Source organism: Octopus bimaculoides, chromosome 3 (genome assembly GCF_046866305.1).
Source record: "Octopus bimaculoides isolate indiv1 chromosome 3, ASM4686630v1, whole genome shotgun sequence".
Lineage (NCBI taxonomy): Eukaryota > Metazoa > Mollusca > Cephalopoda > Octopoda > Octopodidae > Octopus > Octopus bimaculoides.
In genome coordinates, this window is record NC_142930.1 from 76068955 (window position 1) to 76088827 (window position 19873).

At 34.3% G+C, this 19873-nt stretch overlaps 1 protein-coding gene across 1 annotated transcript; it reads right to left on the reverse strand.

Moving 5' to 3' along the window:
* Positions 1–7840: 7840 nt before the first annotated feature.
* Positions 7841–18832, reverse strand: LOC149136593 (cell adhesion molecule 3-like). The gene is made up of 2 exons (XM_089349238.1): positions 18654–18832; positions 7841–8569 (listed from the first exon to the last, which is right to left on the reverse strand). The coding sequence occupies exons 1-2, from the start codon at positions 18787–18789 to the stop codon at positions 8382–8384; spliced, it is 324 nt and encodes a 107-aa protein (XP_089205364.1). The 5' UTR covers positions 18790–18832; the 3' UTR covers positions 7841–8381.
* Between the last annotated feature and the right edge of the window lie 1041 nt (positions 18833–19873).

A 19873-nucleotide genomic window follows, 5' to 3' on the forward strand; every position in this document is an offset into this window, starting at 1 on the left:
GTGGAAATTCTGGGCATGGAAGATGATCCTATAATTGAGTGGTCTGAAGGAAAAGTTAGCAAAGACAAATGTTCTAGTAGGGAAGAAAGAAGGCAAGACCCTGGTTCCATCAAGGAAATGACCTTGCACAATATCCAGAAAAGGAGTAGGTATAAATTCCATATACTGTACATAATATAAACAATGGACACACAAGAGATGTGGAATCAAAGGCAGATAGCAGAGAACATAAGCTTTGTATGTGACAAATGTACAAGAGCAGTATGTACTATGAATACAGCAAAAATAAATGCTCTTGAATGCCAGGATGGTTCACTGTAAGTAGTTGATAGATTTTGTTACCTAGATGATGTAATTAGCAAGGGAGGTGGCTACTCTGAAAGTATAGCAGTCAGAGTAAGAACAGGGTGCAGAAAGGTTAGGAAGCTATTACCATTGTTGGCAACAAAGGTATTTTTCCATAGATTGTATGACACTTGTGTTGGAACTGCAATGCTATATGATGGTGAGACATAGGCCTTGTAAGCAGAGGACTTGAGAAGATTGCAAGATTGAATGAACAACATAGTATAAATGTGCTGAGAGAAAAACAGCATAAGGGGAGTCAGTTGCAGTTTGTAAGAAAGAAGATTGCAATGACATGGATATGTAATATATATATGGAAGATGAAGACCTAGAAAAACATGGGATAAAATTGTAAGGCTGATCTCAGGACCCTGAACCTCATGGAGAAGATGAGAAAGGACCAGAATGTCTGGCAATATGAGGATCTCAAGAAAATCTGCCCACCTTTGTGAAACTGACTCCTATATGCACTGTTTGCATGTATAAGTACATATAGACACCTTGTCCAGTAATTTCTCTCATTGTGACTACCCCCTCTCCACACACCAAGATAATTGTACTTTCTTGATACCTTGAACTGTTTTACTTGTTAGTCTTTCGTCATCCATTAAGCATTGTTCTTGCCCACATTAGTGATTCATCTCTCTCACGAAATTATCTCCTCTCATGCACTATACCTGCCTCTCTCCCCATCTCAACCACATGTCATCACTTTCTTGTTTTCCCTGTTAACTGTATTACTATCCTGCTGCTCTTCCCCACTCTCTTCTATACTCCTCTACCTTCCCCAACTCATGCATCATTGGTCATCCATTACTCCCAATACTTTTCAATCCCGATCTTTAAAGTTGTTACCTACCTCCTATTTGCTCACATCTCTTGCTCACCCATAAATTCTTGCAAAATCCTATCCCAACACACTTCTACACATCTCGTACATTGAGAAAACATCTGGACTGAGTCTAGGACATTTACCCCACCCCATAGACAATAACCCCCCTGAAGGACAAGTACCCCTGAGGACAACAACCCCCTAGGACAATTACCCCTAAGCAGTGTACTGTATTTTCCGATGTATAAGCCACTCTTTTTACCTGGGAAATTTAGTGTGTGGCTAGAGAAAGGTGCACCTAATGTGTGTATGTTTCAGAGGAAAATAATTTGTGTATGGAGATCAAATGATTCCACTGATTTTTTCAGAGGAAAAGTCGGTCAGGAAACAATGTGAAAGACTACTGCTACAGTACATTGGTGCCTGGAAGAAACAAAGTATATTTCTTTTGTTTGAACTTCATATTTTGATAATGTTATTTTTAATTTAATAAAGACTTTAATACTGATGAAATGTGTTTGTTGTTGGCTATAGTAAGATAAAATCATAACAATAACAATATATCTCAGAGTTGTAAAATAAGGCATTTTGAAACTATATACACGTCAACAACAAAAAAGCTAGCTGTGGACCCGTAGCTCTATAGGTTTTTTAAACACTGGTGCACTTTATGTGTGGATAAAACTAAAATTTTCCCCCAATTTGGCCCTGCGGCTTAAATACCGATGTGTTTTATAGACTTAATCCTTGGCGGGTTTTGCTAAAACAGCTATCTAAAAAAAATATTTAGATGTTTCAGCTCGTATTAATGCCATAGTTAGCAATTATGAAAGCATAAATGCGGTACAATATTTGTAAGGAAACATACATAATTTGTACTTTTAGATGATTTAAAACTTCTTAATATATTGGAGAGGGGCTAATTAACCAAGAGAGGTGATTGTCCAAGGGGGTAGTTGTCATTGGGGGGAATTGTCCTGATATGTCTAGACTTGCAACTCCTGATCATTCTCACTCTCTCTTTCCTAAAGATGAGTAACCTTGTAGTTTCTCTACAAGAGTCTGCATATCCCTTCTTCCTCCCAATTTTTCATACTTTACTCCATCATCTCCTCACATAAATGCCTCCTTTGTAGTCTGTGAGCTGTATGGTGACCTCACAAGTGCTCAAGAGATGAAAAAAAGCAACCAGTACACGCTCTAAAGTGGTTGATATTAGGAAGGGCATCCTGCCATAGAAACCATACCAAAGCAGACACTGGAACATGATGCAATCCTTGCCCCCATTAGATCTTGTCATAGTGTCCAAACCTTGCCAGCAAGACAACACAGCACAGCAGAACACAAAACAACAAAAATTCTTGTTATTGCTTTAATATGGTTGCTTGACATACTAGAGATTACCACCAAATTCTCTCAAATCACTCCTTATCTCAAAAAGTGAAGATCACATTGGATATAATCACAGAAACACTGTTTCTGCAATAAAAGATGAGACAACTATGGTTGGAGTGTTTATTGCTCATAGGTCTGCTTGATCAAGATTAAGCTGGGGCTAAAGAGCAACAACAACAATGTTCACCAATAAGCATTAATATTGTTGATGTACAACATCAACAAAATGAATAAAAATAACATCAACAACAGCTGTAGCAGCAGCTATATCAACAATATCAATAACAACAGCAGTATCATCAACAACATGACAACACAAGGCAATATATACAATCCAACTGAATATAACACAATTGAATACAACTAGGGAGTAATTGAGCCAACTTGGGAGCCTCTTATGGGGTTGCTCAACAGGCTATCAATACAAACAATGAAGCTAACATTATGGAATAGATAAAGAATAATATTCCCAGGACATCACCCAAATATTTTTGGTAAGTATTTAAAAAACGTTTACAGAAGACTGTTTTGGAAATCATCATTTTATTTGAGGTGGATACTGTAGAGCAAGGGAACAAATAACAATGCTCCTGGCCAAACAAGAAGATAATACGGTTTCTATTGCTGGTTGAAGATGTTTCATCTATGCTGATGCCCTTAGGAAAAGGCATGAATGTAGTAATATTCCTTTTCACTTGTTAAATTATAGGTCCTGCCCTTTGTACCTGCTGGAAAAGAAATCAATATCTCAACACCTGATTAAATGGAATGACAACCATAGTACTGGTGAGGCTTAAACTGCCAAGTTATTGATTTTGCACATCAATTAAAATATTGATTTTTAAGGAGAATCAATGAAAATTTGAAGAAAAAAATCCCTGTATATTTCAAGATTTCAAGATTTATCCTGAAGTATTTAGAAATAATTTTCCACTGTTAAGAATTGGAAGATTAGATATTAGCACTAAAACTGTTGTTGAATAAAAGAACTTCTTAACCTTGACTTCTTTATGACATCAATATCTGAGCCACATTAACTTTATTATTATTCAATATCAGACAGGATTTAATTTTGTGAAATTTGAAAATTTCTATATAGCAGGGGTTTCTAGCTTTTATCATCTCTTGGATAAGATGGAAAAGTGGCAAGAATGCTAGAGTATCAGATAAATCTAGCATGCCATCTGCTTTCATATTGCCACTTAGGTTGCTTTTTGTGGAGTCAACTCTACTGTAATCGTTTGGACCAGACATCCTGGTTCTTTGAGCGTATTTTCCCTGCAGAACTTCAGTTTGTGAGATCATGCAAAGGTCACAGGGATTGTGCCCACTTTACTGATTAACTTACAACCTTTCTCTCTATCTTGGAAACACACATACACACTCATATAATGTATGTGTGTACAGATATATCTACATGAACCAGTGCAATCCCAAATATCTGAAAGAGCCTGCAGTGGTCATGAGCACTGCTACCCCACCTGACATTATTTAATTCAAAAACACCTGGTGTATTTCTAACTACATGTTTTAGTTAAAATTCTGCTGGTATTGATTTGTCTTTTGATATATTTTCATAGTATGTAACTAAATAATGGAGCTTAGATTTGTCACAGGCAATGCAGAAGCACTAGTTATCTCTGCATATGTACTACAGCCAAGACTGACACATAAGCAAAAGGGTCATATCTATGAGTTTCTTTGTTAGACCACCTCAATTACAGATAACAGTAACATTGTTATCATGACTGTAGATTTGATATGTTGAGCAACACCATATCATCTTTTCTGGTGTACCTGAAAGTTGTGTTTATTGGTACTTAGAATGAAGAGAGAGCAAAACTCTTAGAACTCTGTGATGCAAATGACAAACCATTTGCAACATTAACTTTAGAAAACCATTCACTCATCACTAATGAAGCAAACATGCAAGCCAGATCGCAGTGTCCATGAACACTGCAAGCTCTCTCAGATCCTTGAGATTGAACTGGTTCATGTAGAAGTATCTGTACACACATACATTATATGAGTGTGTGTGTGTTTCAAAGATAGCTATAAGTTAATCAATAAAGTGGGCACAATGCCTGCAACATTTACATGATCTCTCAAATTAAAATCTGCTCAAAGATATAACTGAATACCATGCCCACCCAGAAAAGAAAGGAAATGAAGACAGAACTTTGGTATATACTTGTAGCGTACGACTTAGGGAAATTCCTCTCTCTCTGTTATATATACATAAATATGGACGTAGTAGATAACAGGTAGCTTTCGGCTGCCGATTTGGACCCTGTTGTGTCCACTACTCTGATTGGTTGGTATTGGCGCAATTTGTCTCTTGCTCTATTGCACGCCAAGATGCAACCCAACCAATTGCAGCCTTCAGATAAGGTCACATGAGACGGTCTCTCCTAAACTTCCGGTGAACCGACGGCATGCTATAAAACTTCAGTGACATATCGAGTCGATATCTTTCGGTTCCAGACCTTTTGAGGTCTAGCCACTGACCACAGAGCACACAGCCAGTTTCAGCAATGACACGACAGCAGCCACATGGAGACTCATCAACACTCGGCAGCAGCATATGGCAATCTCCATCTTCTAAACGACATCAATATCATCTCTTTGTGTACACAGCAACCAGCAGCACTCGCACAGGTTCTATCTCCACACTGTTTGTGAACTACTTCACCATGGTTAACAGCAAATAAATCCTGTGACAACCTTGTGTAACAAGAGACCGGCTCTGCATAGTAGCCACAACTTCTTATACGACAGTACCTCAACTGGCTCTGCATTGCAGCCACAACTTCTTGATACGGCATTTCAACTATCGTGTACCTTGACTATGAACTGGTATTTTTCATCGTGTCTGAACATTCTTCTCACGTCATATTATAGACTCTTTCTATGCTCTGTACTTATCGCACACGTCCATGTTTGTACACACACACACTTTGTATACATGACAGCCTGTCTATTATTATGCATATATGTCGCACACACAGACACATATGTTAACTTATCAATAAAATCTTCTCTTAAACATTCTACCCTGGTTGTGTCTCTCTTTTCCTTTTGGAACTTATACTCATCCTTTTCATACTAAAGGAGCCATTCTCGTCACCTCTCCTTCGCATGGTCGTTTACATACTTAACTATATACTAAATTCTTCATAGAATTTTCAACAATTCTCATCTTACCTACATAATAGTAGTGTCTTGCATATGTAATATAGTGAGTTGAAGTACTTTTATGAACTGAGATTATCCATGGAGTTATGATAATAATTAACTTATTGCACAACAACTCACCAGAAAAGGTAGCCAAAAGTGCATGTACAGTACAAAGAATATTGCACAGAAAGCAAACAGTAAATGAATAATTTAAAATAAAGTTGGGGGTGGATGGCATCAGGTGTACTATCTGAATTTTGGGAAGCATGGAAGTTTTGAAGGATGTAGTATCCCAAAAGCTAATAACCAATGCAGGTGGTCTATTCCATACTTCAGCAATTCTGAACATGAAAAATTGTTTTTGCAAGTCATTATCTATAGTTGAAACCTAAAAAATCCATAGAAGAAGAAAAAATCTTGCCTGTTTAAGCTTTGACCAAAAGGTAGTAATTGAATGAAAGTTTCATACCTGTGCACAAGTATAGCTAAAAGAAAGTAAGGTGTGGTGGGATGTCAGTCCAAGACAGCATTTTTGGTGGGGTAGAACTATATATATGCAGTCAAATGACAAACATGTAAAAGAATAAAAGAATATCTTTAATTTTACAAACCAATTCATAGGTAGTACAATGTAATAGCAGGAGGGTTACCAGTGTCTCAACACTGCTTGACAACTGGTGTTGGTTTGTTTATGTCCCTGTAACGTATAAATTTGGCAAAAGAGACTGATAGAGACCAAGCTAAGAAAAAAAGAAAAGTACTGAGGCTGATCCATTTGATTAAAAATTCTTCAAAGTAGTGCCCCAGCAAGGCCATAGTCTAATGACTGAAACAAGTAAAAGATAAAAAAAAAAAGACTACTACCTTAGAACATCAGCTTGTGATCTCTGTAATTACCCCCAAGTAGTGAATCTTCTCTGTTCTTACAACAGTTTACAAGATTACAATAACAGTTATTAAAGAGGTAACATTTTCCTAAATTACAGCTTAACTAAATGATTATGAGCCAGCCAACTGGAAAGTTTTTGCACAGTCAATTGAATAGATAAAAATAACAGCTAAATTTTCCTGAAGTCATTTCATTAGGATATATTGAATTATATAGACTAAAGTATACTATTTCTGAATAAAAAAACAGTATGGTCATTACTGTAATGTCCTTGGCCTGCTTGCTCAGAACGAACTTGGTGTTAAAAAATGGCAGCAATAATGAATAAATGACTAATAATTTTAAATGAGTTAATATAACATACATTTTTTTTTGTTTTGATCACAACCAACTGAACATGTTCATATCTTGAATTATTGTAGAGCTACCATGTTTGTAAACTGAAACAAAATGATCAATAATGAGCAATAACAACAAACAATGAAATTTCTTGTATAAAATATAAAAATTTATTTTCAAAATTCAAACTAATTGAGAAGGTTGCAATACAGCTCATTTTCTTTGCTGTTGATCAGATTTGCAGGTGAATACATCTACAGTAAAAAATATTTTGGAAGCAGAATTAGAAAACTTCAGTCCATAACATTGTGATATGATCTTTCCACTTTGTTCAGTTGAAGTAAGAAAAAAAAATGTGTAGATGGAGAAACCAGCAGAAATGAATATATTTACATTAGGGGATAAATTGTCTTTTAAAATAAGGAAAATAATACAAAATCAGAAGATAATGTAGAAAAAAAAAAGATTTCATTAAAATAATAAAAAAATATTGACTTTATACACACATACACACACTTGTTTTATAATAAAATAGCTTCAAAAGGTGTGACATTTTAAACACTTCACATATATATACATACATATATATATATATATATATATATATATATATATATATATATATATACATATATATATATATATATATATATATAAATGAAAATATGCCTGTAAATATTTATTTATAGAATGCCACTACCTTACATCAACTGTGGTGTTCGTTCATCCTAACTAATTAAACACTAAAATAAAAGGGATATCTACAGATATTATGATAGAATCAAAGAATTCCTCATAGATTAACAAAGTAAAAAATTGTGAAAAGAAATTTGTTTATAAGAAAAGAAAACTAAAAATTCATGGAATTGGCACGGCAGTGTAAAATAATGTGGGAATTTATTAGATAATCTCAAAGATTAGTTCTTAAACCAATTAAGCATTAACTTTGGAACTAAAAAAAATATTTTCTTTTTAGCTTTTTTTTCTTTTTTTTCATTTTCTTCTGTTGTTAAAGGAGATATTTTGCAAGTTCCTGATATAAAATAGATCAGCAGAACATGAAGAGGGAGGCTTCTTTGTTAGATTTCATTAAGACAATATTTATTATTTCTAGTTCTTATAATTTGTATATTCAAACATACATGTATGCTTCTTTATGCATGAGTGCACACATGCATACTTGATAGTATGCAGATGCATACCTATGTAAGTGTGTATGTGAGCAGCTGTGTTTGTATGCGAGTAGTGTATATTCATGATGTCTATGAAATGTATAAATGCCTGTTTCATATGATATATCACATCAAAGACATGTGATGAAAGGCGGTGTTAAATCCCATTTCACTGTTATTCCTAAACTGTTCCGCAACCCAATGCAGATTTGTGTGAAATCTTGTGAAATTTTAAACAAACCACTCTTGCCGTTTGGGAATTGGTAAACCTTCTTGATTATACATAATGGCCATATCTGGATTATCAGCCAAGTCAGCACCTTTAGCTTCTTTAGTTTCATAGTCTCCTTTCTGTCTTGTATGGTAGCAGATTATGTACAATACAATTATCAAGATCAATAGAAACAGAGATAAAACCACTGAAAAAAGAACAAAAACAAAAAAGGTAACAATTATAAACTGAATTCTTAATGTCAAAGGAACAATAAGATGGTAATTAATAGGAAATCACACAAGAGAATCAAATATTTTTAGGAATATTTTTTATGTATCAGTTTCTCCATCAATTGCAACACATAAAAGCAAGCATTATTTTCTAGAAAATCCATAAAGTTTTAAATGAAGAATTAAGCATCAGTTTTCTCTTCTATTCTGATATTATAGACTCAGTTACATTGGCACACAGCAATATAGGTCATCACATGGCTTTTAACTAACCATTGACCTACAAATGAATTTATCAATGGAAGTAGCCTGAAGTTCTCCAATAATGTTGAATTCTTAGTAACTTGGAAGCAAAATAAGAAGCTGATATTATTTGAAATAAACTGTAAAAACATCTACATTCTACTTGTGACTATACATCATTATGTAGCAGCATCTGATCAGTGGTCAGGTTTAATGCTTACCAGTCAGAACTGTCTGGGAGTATGCATTTGTTCTGTTAAAGCATTCCCTGCTCATTGGTTTAGTAAACTCTGGTTTGAGCTTTTACAACAGAAATTATTTGTACTGAAAAGTATCTATTTTAAACCAGGACTTAGTGAGAAAGTATTGACTTACACACATGATGTTCTTATAACTGTATGGGATATCTTGGAAATCAAGAAGATTTAGAATGCATGGTGGTGGAAAAAGGAGTAAGAACTAAACAGGAAATGTTGGAGGGTTTGCAAAACATCAGCTGCCAGTCTTTAGACTAAGATTAAACAGGAGGAGTTCTAGTTTTGTTCAGAATGATAGAAACTAAGGTAAAAGACATGTTGGTCATTCTCAGTCAGGAATTGGTAAAGACGAAGCTATTCTTGGAAAGGTATGGGGAGATAATTGATAGATTTGTAATCAACGCAATAACAACATCACTGTTACCATAACACACTGCTAATGAACTCTACCCTATTAAACACTAATAGTGTATCATAATACATTATTATACACCACTAATGAACTACAATAGCCCATTATATGAAGTGGTATCAAAAAATTCCTGGACTAGTTTTCTAGTGCACCAACAGATGACAGCACATGGTTGCGTGCACAGTGAGAGGCAGCAGTGACCTTCATGAAGCAGTGTGCCTGCCGAGTGACATCGCTACGTTTACTTTATAAGTTGCGAAATTTGTGTTTTTGTGATCACATGTATGCTGTAGTTTGTGATTTTTGTCATGGATAAGAAATTGGAACAAAGAGCCAACATGAAATTTTGAGTTAAACTTGGGAAGTTTGCTACAGAGACATTGAGCATGCTTCGTCAAGCTTATGATGATGAGGCAATAGGGCATACACAATGTTTCAAGTGGCATTGGCACTTCAAAAGCAGAAAAAATGTCCCTAGGATATGATGAGTGATCTGAAAGATCTGCCATGAGCATCATCTCTGGAAATGTGAAGAAAATTCATCATCTTGAACATGAAGATCATTGGAGGACAATCAATGAAGTTTTGAAGCATTTGAGGGAAGATATTTGGCAAAAGAGACTGGATCTGTGGAGTGTGAAAAATTGGATTCTTCACTACGACGATGTACCCTGTCACCAAGCTCTCCTCACTCATGAGTTTCTTGCCTAAAACAACATGGTATCACTTCCGCACCCACCCTATTTGCCAGATTTAGCACCTGCAGACTTCTATCTCTTCCCCAAGATGAAAATGCAGCTCAAAGGTCACTGTTTTAACACTGTTGCTGAGAGCCAGAGCGAATTGCAGAAGGTCCTTGGCTTGCTTATGGAAAACAACTTCCAGGCCAGGTTCCAAAAGTGGCAAGAATGCTGTGACTGGTGTATTGCTGCACAAGGTGACTATTTTGAAGGAGATGAAGTTAAAACTTCAGGTAAAAAATTATTGTTTATTAAAAATAACTAGTCTGGGAACTTTTTGATACCACCTCCATACACCAATAAACTAATATATACTACTTATTACAATATACCATTATATATTAATCTGTGAAGGCACATCACTTAGTGGTTAGGGTATTTGGCATATGACCTTCATTGTGAGTTCAATACCTGGTGTAACACTGAATTGCTGAGCAAGACACTTTATTTCATGTTGTTCCAGCCCACTCAGCTGGCAAAAGTGAGTTGCACCTGTATTTGAAAGGGTCAGCATTGTCACATCCTGTGTCATACTGAAAACTACATGAAGGGTGCACATGTCTCTAGAGTGCTAAGCTACTTGTCTGTTAATTTCATGAGTAGGCTGTTCTGTTGATCGGATCAACTGAAACCCTTATCATAGCCGACAGACTGCCATATATTACTAATCCACAACAAGCACCATTATACACTCTATTCTACAACTATTAAATGATGCATTCATTACTAAATTGGCTATTTGGCAAAGTCTATGCTTCATTAAAGAGTTTTAAGGAAATTGAAGTATGTAGAGGGTTGTCTCTCTTGCTTGCAAAAATTACGAAAATAATATTGCCATTGAATTGATGTTACAGTACAAAATTATTTTTAATAGTATTTATGTTCCTCTATATTAGATATATTAACAATCTCAAACAATTCTACAGAGGTCAATACATTTTTTGAAGGCACACTAGATTACACAATTTTTTTTTGTCTTATAAACCAAAGTGAATAAAAAAAAATTGAAATCATGATCATACAAGAATAGAGAAATGATTTGTTGTTTTAAACTTTTAAATATCATTTCTTGTAATGAAGGAATTGCAATACACTAAATAATGTAAAAATCAATATGTGCCATATACAACATGGCATGTGATGAGGAGTTAAAACATTTTAAGTTAGGCTGTGGCTTCGGAACATTTTATATTACTGCCTTCTTTCTTTTGTTTTAGAATTCATTATTTGTGTAAATTATATTGTGACAATGTATGAAAGATGGTTACTTTATGTTGTGCCATTCATGTCAAAACATTTACTGGTTAAAATATTGCACTTGGGGAAGCAGTTATTTTTTTATCAATTGAAGTGATTTCACCTTTTCTTTTTTTTTTTTTGCATTAAAACTAATTCAACTGAGGCTGCTGTAAAAAATGAAACTTTAGTTTGCAGAAGGATGAAAAGCAAAGACAACTTAAGCAGGATTTGAACTCAGAATGTAAAGTAACATAATTGAATAGCACAAGGTATTTTGTGAATCACAGAACTGATTCAACAAAATCACTGCATATTCAATAATAATAATGATGATGATGATTTCTAACTTGGTCACTAAACCACATATTTATGGGGATTAAATCAATATTCAATCTAGAACTGAAAATATTTTATCAACTCTAAAAAGATGAAAGGCAAAGCTGACTCCAGCAGGATATAAGCAAATAAGAACACGATATTTTGTACAGTAATCTACTGATTCTGGAATTTAAAGCCTCTATAATAAGTTACAAATTTTAGGTACAAGGCCAACAATTTTGAGGGTGGGGATTAGTTGATGACACTAACCCCAGGACTTAACTGGTACTTTAGTTTATTGACCCTCAAAGGGTAAAAGGCAAAGTTGATGTTTATGTGATTTAAACACAGAATATAAAGAGTCAGAAGAAATGCCCAGAGTTTCTCCCAAAACACAGTCGACTCTCCTACACCACAAGTCCTCAACAGAATGCTAATATGGAAGTTTCACTGACTGCATGACCTGATTAGTAGAAGGCTGTAAGCAGCTGACAACATTTCAACAAGTTTTTGGTTTTTGTTTGAACCAGGGTTGGAGTTATGTCAAAAGAGATCAGCTGTGAGAAAATTTGCCAACAAAGGTTAACTATACTTGCTTACCATTCAGAAATTTCTGTGGATACTGCAGCCTTAGAGCAAGCCCACACATCATTAGCATTGGCATACTGAGCTATCTATAGAGAAGGTGAATAATAATTTTAAAAAACAATTTAGGCACAAGGCTAATTTTAAAGGGAAGGAAGGTTAGTCAATTACATTGATCTCTATACTTGACTGGTACTTTATGGAACCTAAAAGAATAAATCCAAATGCCTGAAATTTTGGAAGAAAGTGTTAGTCGAGTAAAAAAAAATTCTAGTATCTGGCTAGTATTTTATTGTTATCAATCCTGAAAGAGTTGACTGCAGCAGGATGTATAGACATGCTCCACAGCATTTTGTCCATTTTTTGGCAGAATCGTTAGCATGCCAGGCAAAATAGTTAGCAGCATTTTGTCTGTCTTATTCTGAGTTCAAATTCTGCCTTTCATCCTTTTGGGGTTGATGAAGTACCAGTTGAGCACTGGGGTCGATGTAATCAACTAGCCCCCTCCCTCCAAAACATTTCAGGCCTTGTGCCTATAGTAGAAAGGATTATTATTATTATTATTATTATTATTATTATTAAGGCAGTGAGCTGGCAAAATGCTTAGTGCCATTTTGTCTATCTTTGTGTCCTGTGTTCAAATTCCACTGTGGTCGACTTTACCTTTCAGGGTTGATAAAGTAAGCACTGAGGTTGATGCAATTGACTTATCCTCTCCCCTGAAATTGCTGGCTTTGTGCCAAAAATTGAAATCATTATTATTATTATTATTATTATTATTATTATTCCTGATTTGGATTAATATTGGGTTCTGCTTAATAATCTTTTCCACTAAAGGCACAAGTCCTTTAGTTTTGCTTAATAATAATAATAATAATAATAATAATAATAATAATAATGATAATAATTTCAAATTTTTAGCCAGTAAATTTTTGAGGTGAGGATGAAATTGATTGCATCAATCCCAAAGTCTGACCACCTACCACTAAGCATTTTGTCTGCTATGCTAACAATTCTGGCAGTTCACTGCCATAATAATAGTAATCCTTTCTACTGTAGGCACAAGACTTAAAATTTTTGGGGCGGGTGTTAGTCGATTACATCAACTCCAGTGCTTAACTGGTACTTATTTTATTGACCCCAAAAAGATGAAAGGCAAAGTAAACCTTGGTAGAATTTGAACTCAGAACATAGAGACATGAAATGATGCTGAACATTTTGCCTGGTCACCACCTTGGTTTCAAAATTTCACTCAAGGCCATAACTTTCAGAAGAGAGGGTATGTTTATTACATTGCATTTTGGCCAACACTTTGACAACTGTAAATAAGGTACGAGGCCAACCATTTTTAGGGGATTACATCCACCCCAATGTACCAATGATATTTACTTTAGTTACTCTGAAAGATGAAAGGCAAAGTCAATCTCAAGTAATAATAATAATAATAATAATAATAATAATAATAATGATAGTAATCCTTTTTACTAAAGGCACAAGGCCTGAAATTTTTGGGGAAGGGACTGGTTGATTACATCGACCCTAGTGTTTCACTGGTACTTAATTTATTGACCCTGAAAGGATGGAAGGCAAAGCAAAGACAGGTGAAATGTTGCTTAGCATTTTGACTTGTGTACTGAAGACAACAAATGTAGAATCTGCAGGAAAGGAAACAAAAGTATCAATCATCTTTGGAGTGAGCACAGTAAGCTAGCTCAAAAAAAAGTATAAGTGCAGGCATGATTGTGTAGGTATAAGTGTGCTTTGGATGTTAGCAAAGTGTGTAGCTTTGAAATAACAGGAGAAAGAGTGTGAACTTGAACCAGACGTGGTGACAGAGAATGAGAATTACAGGTTCTTATGGGACTTCCTCATAAAGACCAACCATACTACTATGCAAGAAGACCAGATAAGATTATAGAGTACAAAACATAAACAGGTAAGATCATAAACTTAGCAGTTCCCTATGATAACAGAGTCGATACTAAAGTAATTGAAAAAATTGAGAAATATCAGGATCTAGCCAGAGAGCTGAAGAGCCTGTGAAAGACTAAGACAATAATTATTTCTTTGATAAATGGTGCACTTGGCACAATACAGATTCTTGAGATTTGAGGAGACTTGTCACTAAACTTCAAGATAGCATGCCTGTTAATTAGATGAGCATGTACTAGCTTGATAATTTCTTTATGGTGATAAGAAAATTGAAAAACATTTGAATTAACACAATTATTGAGAGTATTAATATTGTACCGCCACCCAATGGATGTCAATTTAAGAACAGTTAAAAAATATAATTTTTTTCAACCAGATTGATGAAGAAGAATAAAATCGTATGGTATTAATATCCAAAATTTCACAAAATGGCCACACAACTACAAGGTATTAAATCTTTAAGTTGAAAGGCTCATTATCACAAATTTCTTTACATTTTATGGCTATATAATTATAGAAATCACTCAATATCTGATTTGCTTTGTTGACAACTAATATCCAGCTCATATAAGTTTCCCATCAAATTTAAATTTGGGGATTTTGTAGGACACTGCTGCACTCATGTTTTATTTTTGTAGCATTCCTTGATTATTCCACTTGTATGCTTTAGGTTGTTGTCATGTTGAAAAATCCATGACTAGCTCAAATGACTCTTGGCATATGATATCTCTAAGAACTCCAGATAGACTGTTCTTGTTCATGATGACAGACTTGATGTATGTGAATGATTCTTTTCAAGACATAGTTACAATCACTATACTTGAACTGTTAGACTTATGTAGTCTGGCCAAAATTCTCTGCTTCTCACTAAATGGAATGGAAGCATGTTATATATTCAGACAAATGTACAAATTGTTTATATGCAATGTCATACAAGCCCAAATTAGTAAATTTTCATGCCAATAACATCAGTCTGCTTGACTAATCTTTTATTATTGAATTCTGTTAAAATACAACTTCATTCTAATTAACTTTGAGAACAATGAAGAATTTAGTAAAATAACCTTATAGTAATAAAACTGGTGTTTGGAACATAAATTGGCATGAAATTTTGAAGGAAGGTTTTAATTTAGACTACTTTAAAACCTGAAGTTTGTATCATAGAACTAGACGTAGTCTTAGGCAGATTGGTATCAAAAGGTTAAATTCATTCAAAATGTCAATGGCAGTCATTTTCCTCTCCTTCATTGACACATGATGAATGCACTGGTCCATCCTTTTCAGTAGGTTTTCATGGGCTATCTTAATCAAAGATGATCAGAATAGTCACCAGTTTCAATGAAAGTGTTCAAGGTATGGCAAGAAGCAGTTATTGAGTATTCATCTGTAGTAGCTTTGTGCCCGAAAGTCCATTTCAGCTTTTGCAGTTTGGACAATTTTCTATCATGTTCCTTTGTTTACCCAACACAACACATACCAAGGTGATATAATTAAATAGCTAAAAGTTAGTCTTATAAAATTAAACAAATTTTTCAATGTTTTTAAATGGAGTAGCATTAATTTTTGTGACTTTATTAATACTGTCAATAAATAATTGAATTATAATTAAAATTTTCAAGTTTAAACTTAGATAATTTAAAAGCTAAAAGGCTTTTTTAAAATTCATCATACATAGTTTGATTCATGACAAAATAAATGGAAATCATGTTTAATCATCAATATACACATCTTTAAACTAAATAATGTCATTATACTACCTCTATGTACAGAAAAAATATAACAAACTAATTATAGCTGAAGTATCAGAATTAGTCATCATCACTAGACAGAACATAAATACTGTCAGTCTTAACATTAAAAAAGATATAAACAACATCAAGCTGCAATATAAAGTAGTAATTTTTGTTTTAAACACAATCAGACTGCTTTGAAATTTCTGATGTTCTGTGTAATACTGACAAGTGGAAGCTGGCTTTAAATGTGTGCTATGGCATCTGAGTGTATATGACTATGAAAACAATATATGAATGGAAGGGCTGTAAATGATGTGTTGCGCTTTTAACATCTGTTGTGCATCAGATGTGTAATGAGCATGCATTGATGAGCCATGGATTCATAAAGTGTGTAATGTATACATGACATATGTAATGTGCATGTGTACATTATATGAATACAGTGTACATCAGATATGTCTAATGTGTATGTCATGCCTAGACTAGGTGTAGACTGAAAGATATCAAGAAAATTTGAATGGGAAAAAAATGGAGTGGAGGGAAAATGAATGTAGGTAGGTTATAGGATGGCATTGAGGTACATCATAAGATGAATTGAGGTATGTCATTGTGCAGATACATCATAAGGCAGAGTAAAGCTACATTAGAGGGCAAGGTAAAGCTGTGTCATTAGGGCAAAATAGTTTTATATCATAGGGTATGATGAAGGTATGTCATAGGGTGTAACTAAGTCATAGGGCAGAATGAAACTACATCATAGGACATACCATTTATATAATGAAGCAAAGTTACTTAAATGAAAGGCTACCTAAACATGTGAAGGACACAATTTATTGCTATGCAAACACCAACCATCACAATCCTTACCAGCATATACACAATCATCACCAAAACCACAAAGATATCTCTACACTCCAGAATGCTACTACATCACCTTTCTAAAAATACTAAATAAAAGTCAGAAGATATTAGTAATGGTCTGCATTAGCAAATATCAGCAAATGAAATTCACAATTTGCCGTGGTATATAAAATTCACCCTGCTATGAGATACAAACTTATTTATATTTGTAAATTTTATTTACATTCTAAAATGTTCTCTCTATCATTAACTCCAGACAATTATAAAAACAAAAATAGCAGTGGCATCAGTAGCTTCTTTAGCTATAAACACCATGTTGGAATGCTAATGCATACTACCAATGACAGTATGAAGGAGTTCCTAGAGGCTTTAACCTGCTAGAAACAGCAGCCAAATCTCCTTCAAATGATACATTACTGTCTATCTGTCTCTCTCTCTAAAAAAAAAAAAAGGAAGAATACATGGTATAAAGTAGTCTAAAGATATTATATCAGAAAGAAAGATGTTATGGAATATCTTCAATCAAGTTTGACACGGGCATAAAAACACAGAAAAGTGGGACAGTGCATAGAAACAAGATGCTTGAACCAAATTTATCTTGTTCACTTCTTCACTTTCACAGTAGCCATTCAGAGAGGGCACTCTGCACCCTATACAATAAATTACTGTATGTCAAAGAAGGCAGTATAATCCCTAACTAGGTGTGGTATATCACGAGCACTCGATCACACCTAAGTGTTTGAATGAAGATCTACTTACCATAGATCTCATCAATCAGAGACACAACAACGAATACCGAAAAAGAGATGAAGGTATGAATATTTTAATTCAAAATCACTTTGGATAGATTTTTAGTAAAACCATTATTCTACATATCAAGAGTTTTGCAAACTTTATATGTTGGCAACTATTTGTAACCTACCTAATAATTCATACAAGCTAGCTTCATTTTAATATTTTCTATTCTCTTTGGTATGGAACTGAATGTGCTAGGAATTTTCCTCAATGAATAATTTCAAAGCAGAATACCAAAGTCTATGGGTGTCATATTGAAGTAGTAAAATGTATAAAAGCTGACAGTTTAGATTAGTACAGAATGATTAATGGCTCTAGATTTTATACAAAATAAAAAGGAAAAGAAAAAAAGAAAATTCTTCCTCAAAACTACAGAACATTAAAGCATGTAATGATATTGAGATAAATAAGATAGTTTAACAAAAACTTAGAAATGGAGTCAGTGTCTTGAAGAAAAGAGTCAGTTATTGTAACTTATATAGTAATAACTGAAGCAAGTGTGGATCATTTGAGGAAAGTCATTGCATGAAGGGATTGGCAACAATATGGATCAGCTGAAAGATTCAGGCAAGTCACCAAACTGATTTAAAGATGGCAAATGACTGGCTTAAATTAGCTGCATAACCTAGTGGGGGTCAGCTGAGTGCCTTAAGGAAATTTGCTGAGTGGCTTAATGATTAACTGAGTGACTTAGAGAGTTCAGCTAATTAGCTGAGAGAGGTCAGTTGAGTGGTTTAATTAGCTGAGTGGTTTAGAGAGGTCAGCAGAGTGGTTTAGAGAGGTAAGCAGAGTGGTTTAGAGAGGTAAGCAGAGTGGTTTGGAGAGGTCAGCAGAGTGGTTTGGAGAGGTCAGCAGAGTGGTTTGGAGAGGTCAGCAGAGTGGTTTAAGAAGCCAGCTGGGAAATCGAAATGTTTTGCAATGGCTATAATCAAAAGTGAACTCACCTCCTATCACAACTCTTTCATATAGTGCCATGCCTTTGTCTAGTGTGTTAGGGTAGGTAATATTGACCAAACTTTGGTCAAACGGACGTGATTCAACAGGATCTGGAGCTTGTGTGATTTCTTCAAAACCACACATATCCTCGCGAATTTCGCCTACAAAAGAAGAACAGAAATTAATAAAAACTCACTTATTATCTAGTGAAAATCTGTGTTTCTTCCAGAACTATTTACAGCTACGTCAAATTTCTAAAACAAATTGCAAAGTGATCTAAAGAGAGTGAAAAGAGCAAAAAATGAAAAGAAAACTCAGACAATAGTTAGAGTTAAAAATTTTTCAACCGCCAATATTATTAGTTGTTTTCAAAATAATATTTATTTTTCTTAAGGGTGTAGTAAAATATTTAATACAACACCAATCTTAAGCTCCTTTCTTAAATGTATTCCCCTATTCTTATTTGTAAAATGTAAAAGAAAAATAATTCTGTTGTAAATAAGACTGCCCAGACCAAATAAGTTATTTTGTTTTCTTTACATTGTTAAGTGCATCATTCTTCAATATGAAAACAGAATGATATTAAAATATAATTAAAATAATAACCACAATATCTACTATAAACACTGTCTCACAGAACTAAATATATGAAGACATAGTGAAGTGTGGTGAGTTTAGAGATTAAGATGACATACCTCATATTTGAGAAAAAATTTTAAGTGAATAAATAAGCTCTACCAGCATGAAAGAACTTGAGTTCAAATGATGATGAATAGTTTTAGATTCAGGTATAATTAGGTAGCATATATAGAATTGTTTATAGCAACACAAACTACCCAAAATTAAAGCTGATTTTATATATGGTCTTTCAAGAGAGATAAAACAATAACCTGCACATTCTTGTATAGACTGTCAATTCAGTATATGCACAGGCATGGCTGTGTAGTAAGAAGTTTGCTGCCCAACCACAGAGTTACAGGTTCAGTCTCACTGGGTGGCACCTTGGACAAGTGTTTTCTACTATAACCTCAGGCTGGCCAAAGCCTTGTGAGTGGATTTGGTAGACAGGAACTAAAAGAAGCTCATTGTGTGTGTGTGTGTGTGTGTGTGTGTATATATATATATATATATATATATATATATATATATACGTATGTATGTATTTATGTGTGTGTTTGCCACCCAGCCATCACTTGACAACCAATGCTAGCATGTTTATATCCCCATA

Bases quoted from the DNA above. Each gene is read 5' to 3' on its own strand.
- LOC149136593 (XM_089349238.1), bottom strand. From the start codon at position 18,789: ATGTGTGGTTTTGAAGAAATCACACAAGCTCCAGATCCTGTTGAATCA. The intron at 8,570-18,653 runs GTGAGTTCACTT...TTCTTTTTTCAG, and splicing joins TGAAAGAGTTGTGATAGGAG to TGGTTTTATCTCTGTTTCTA.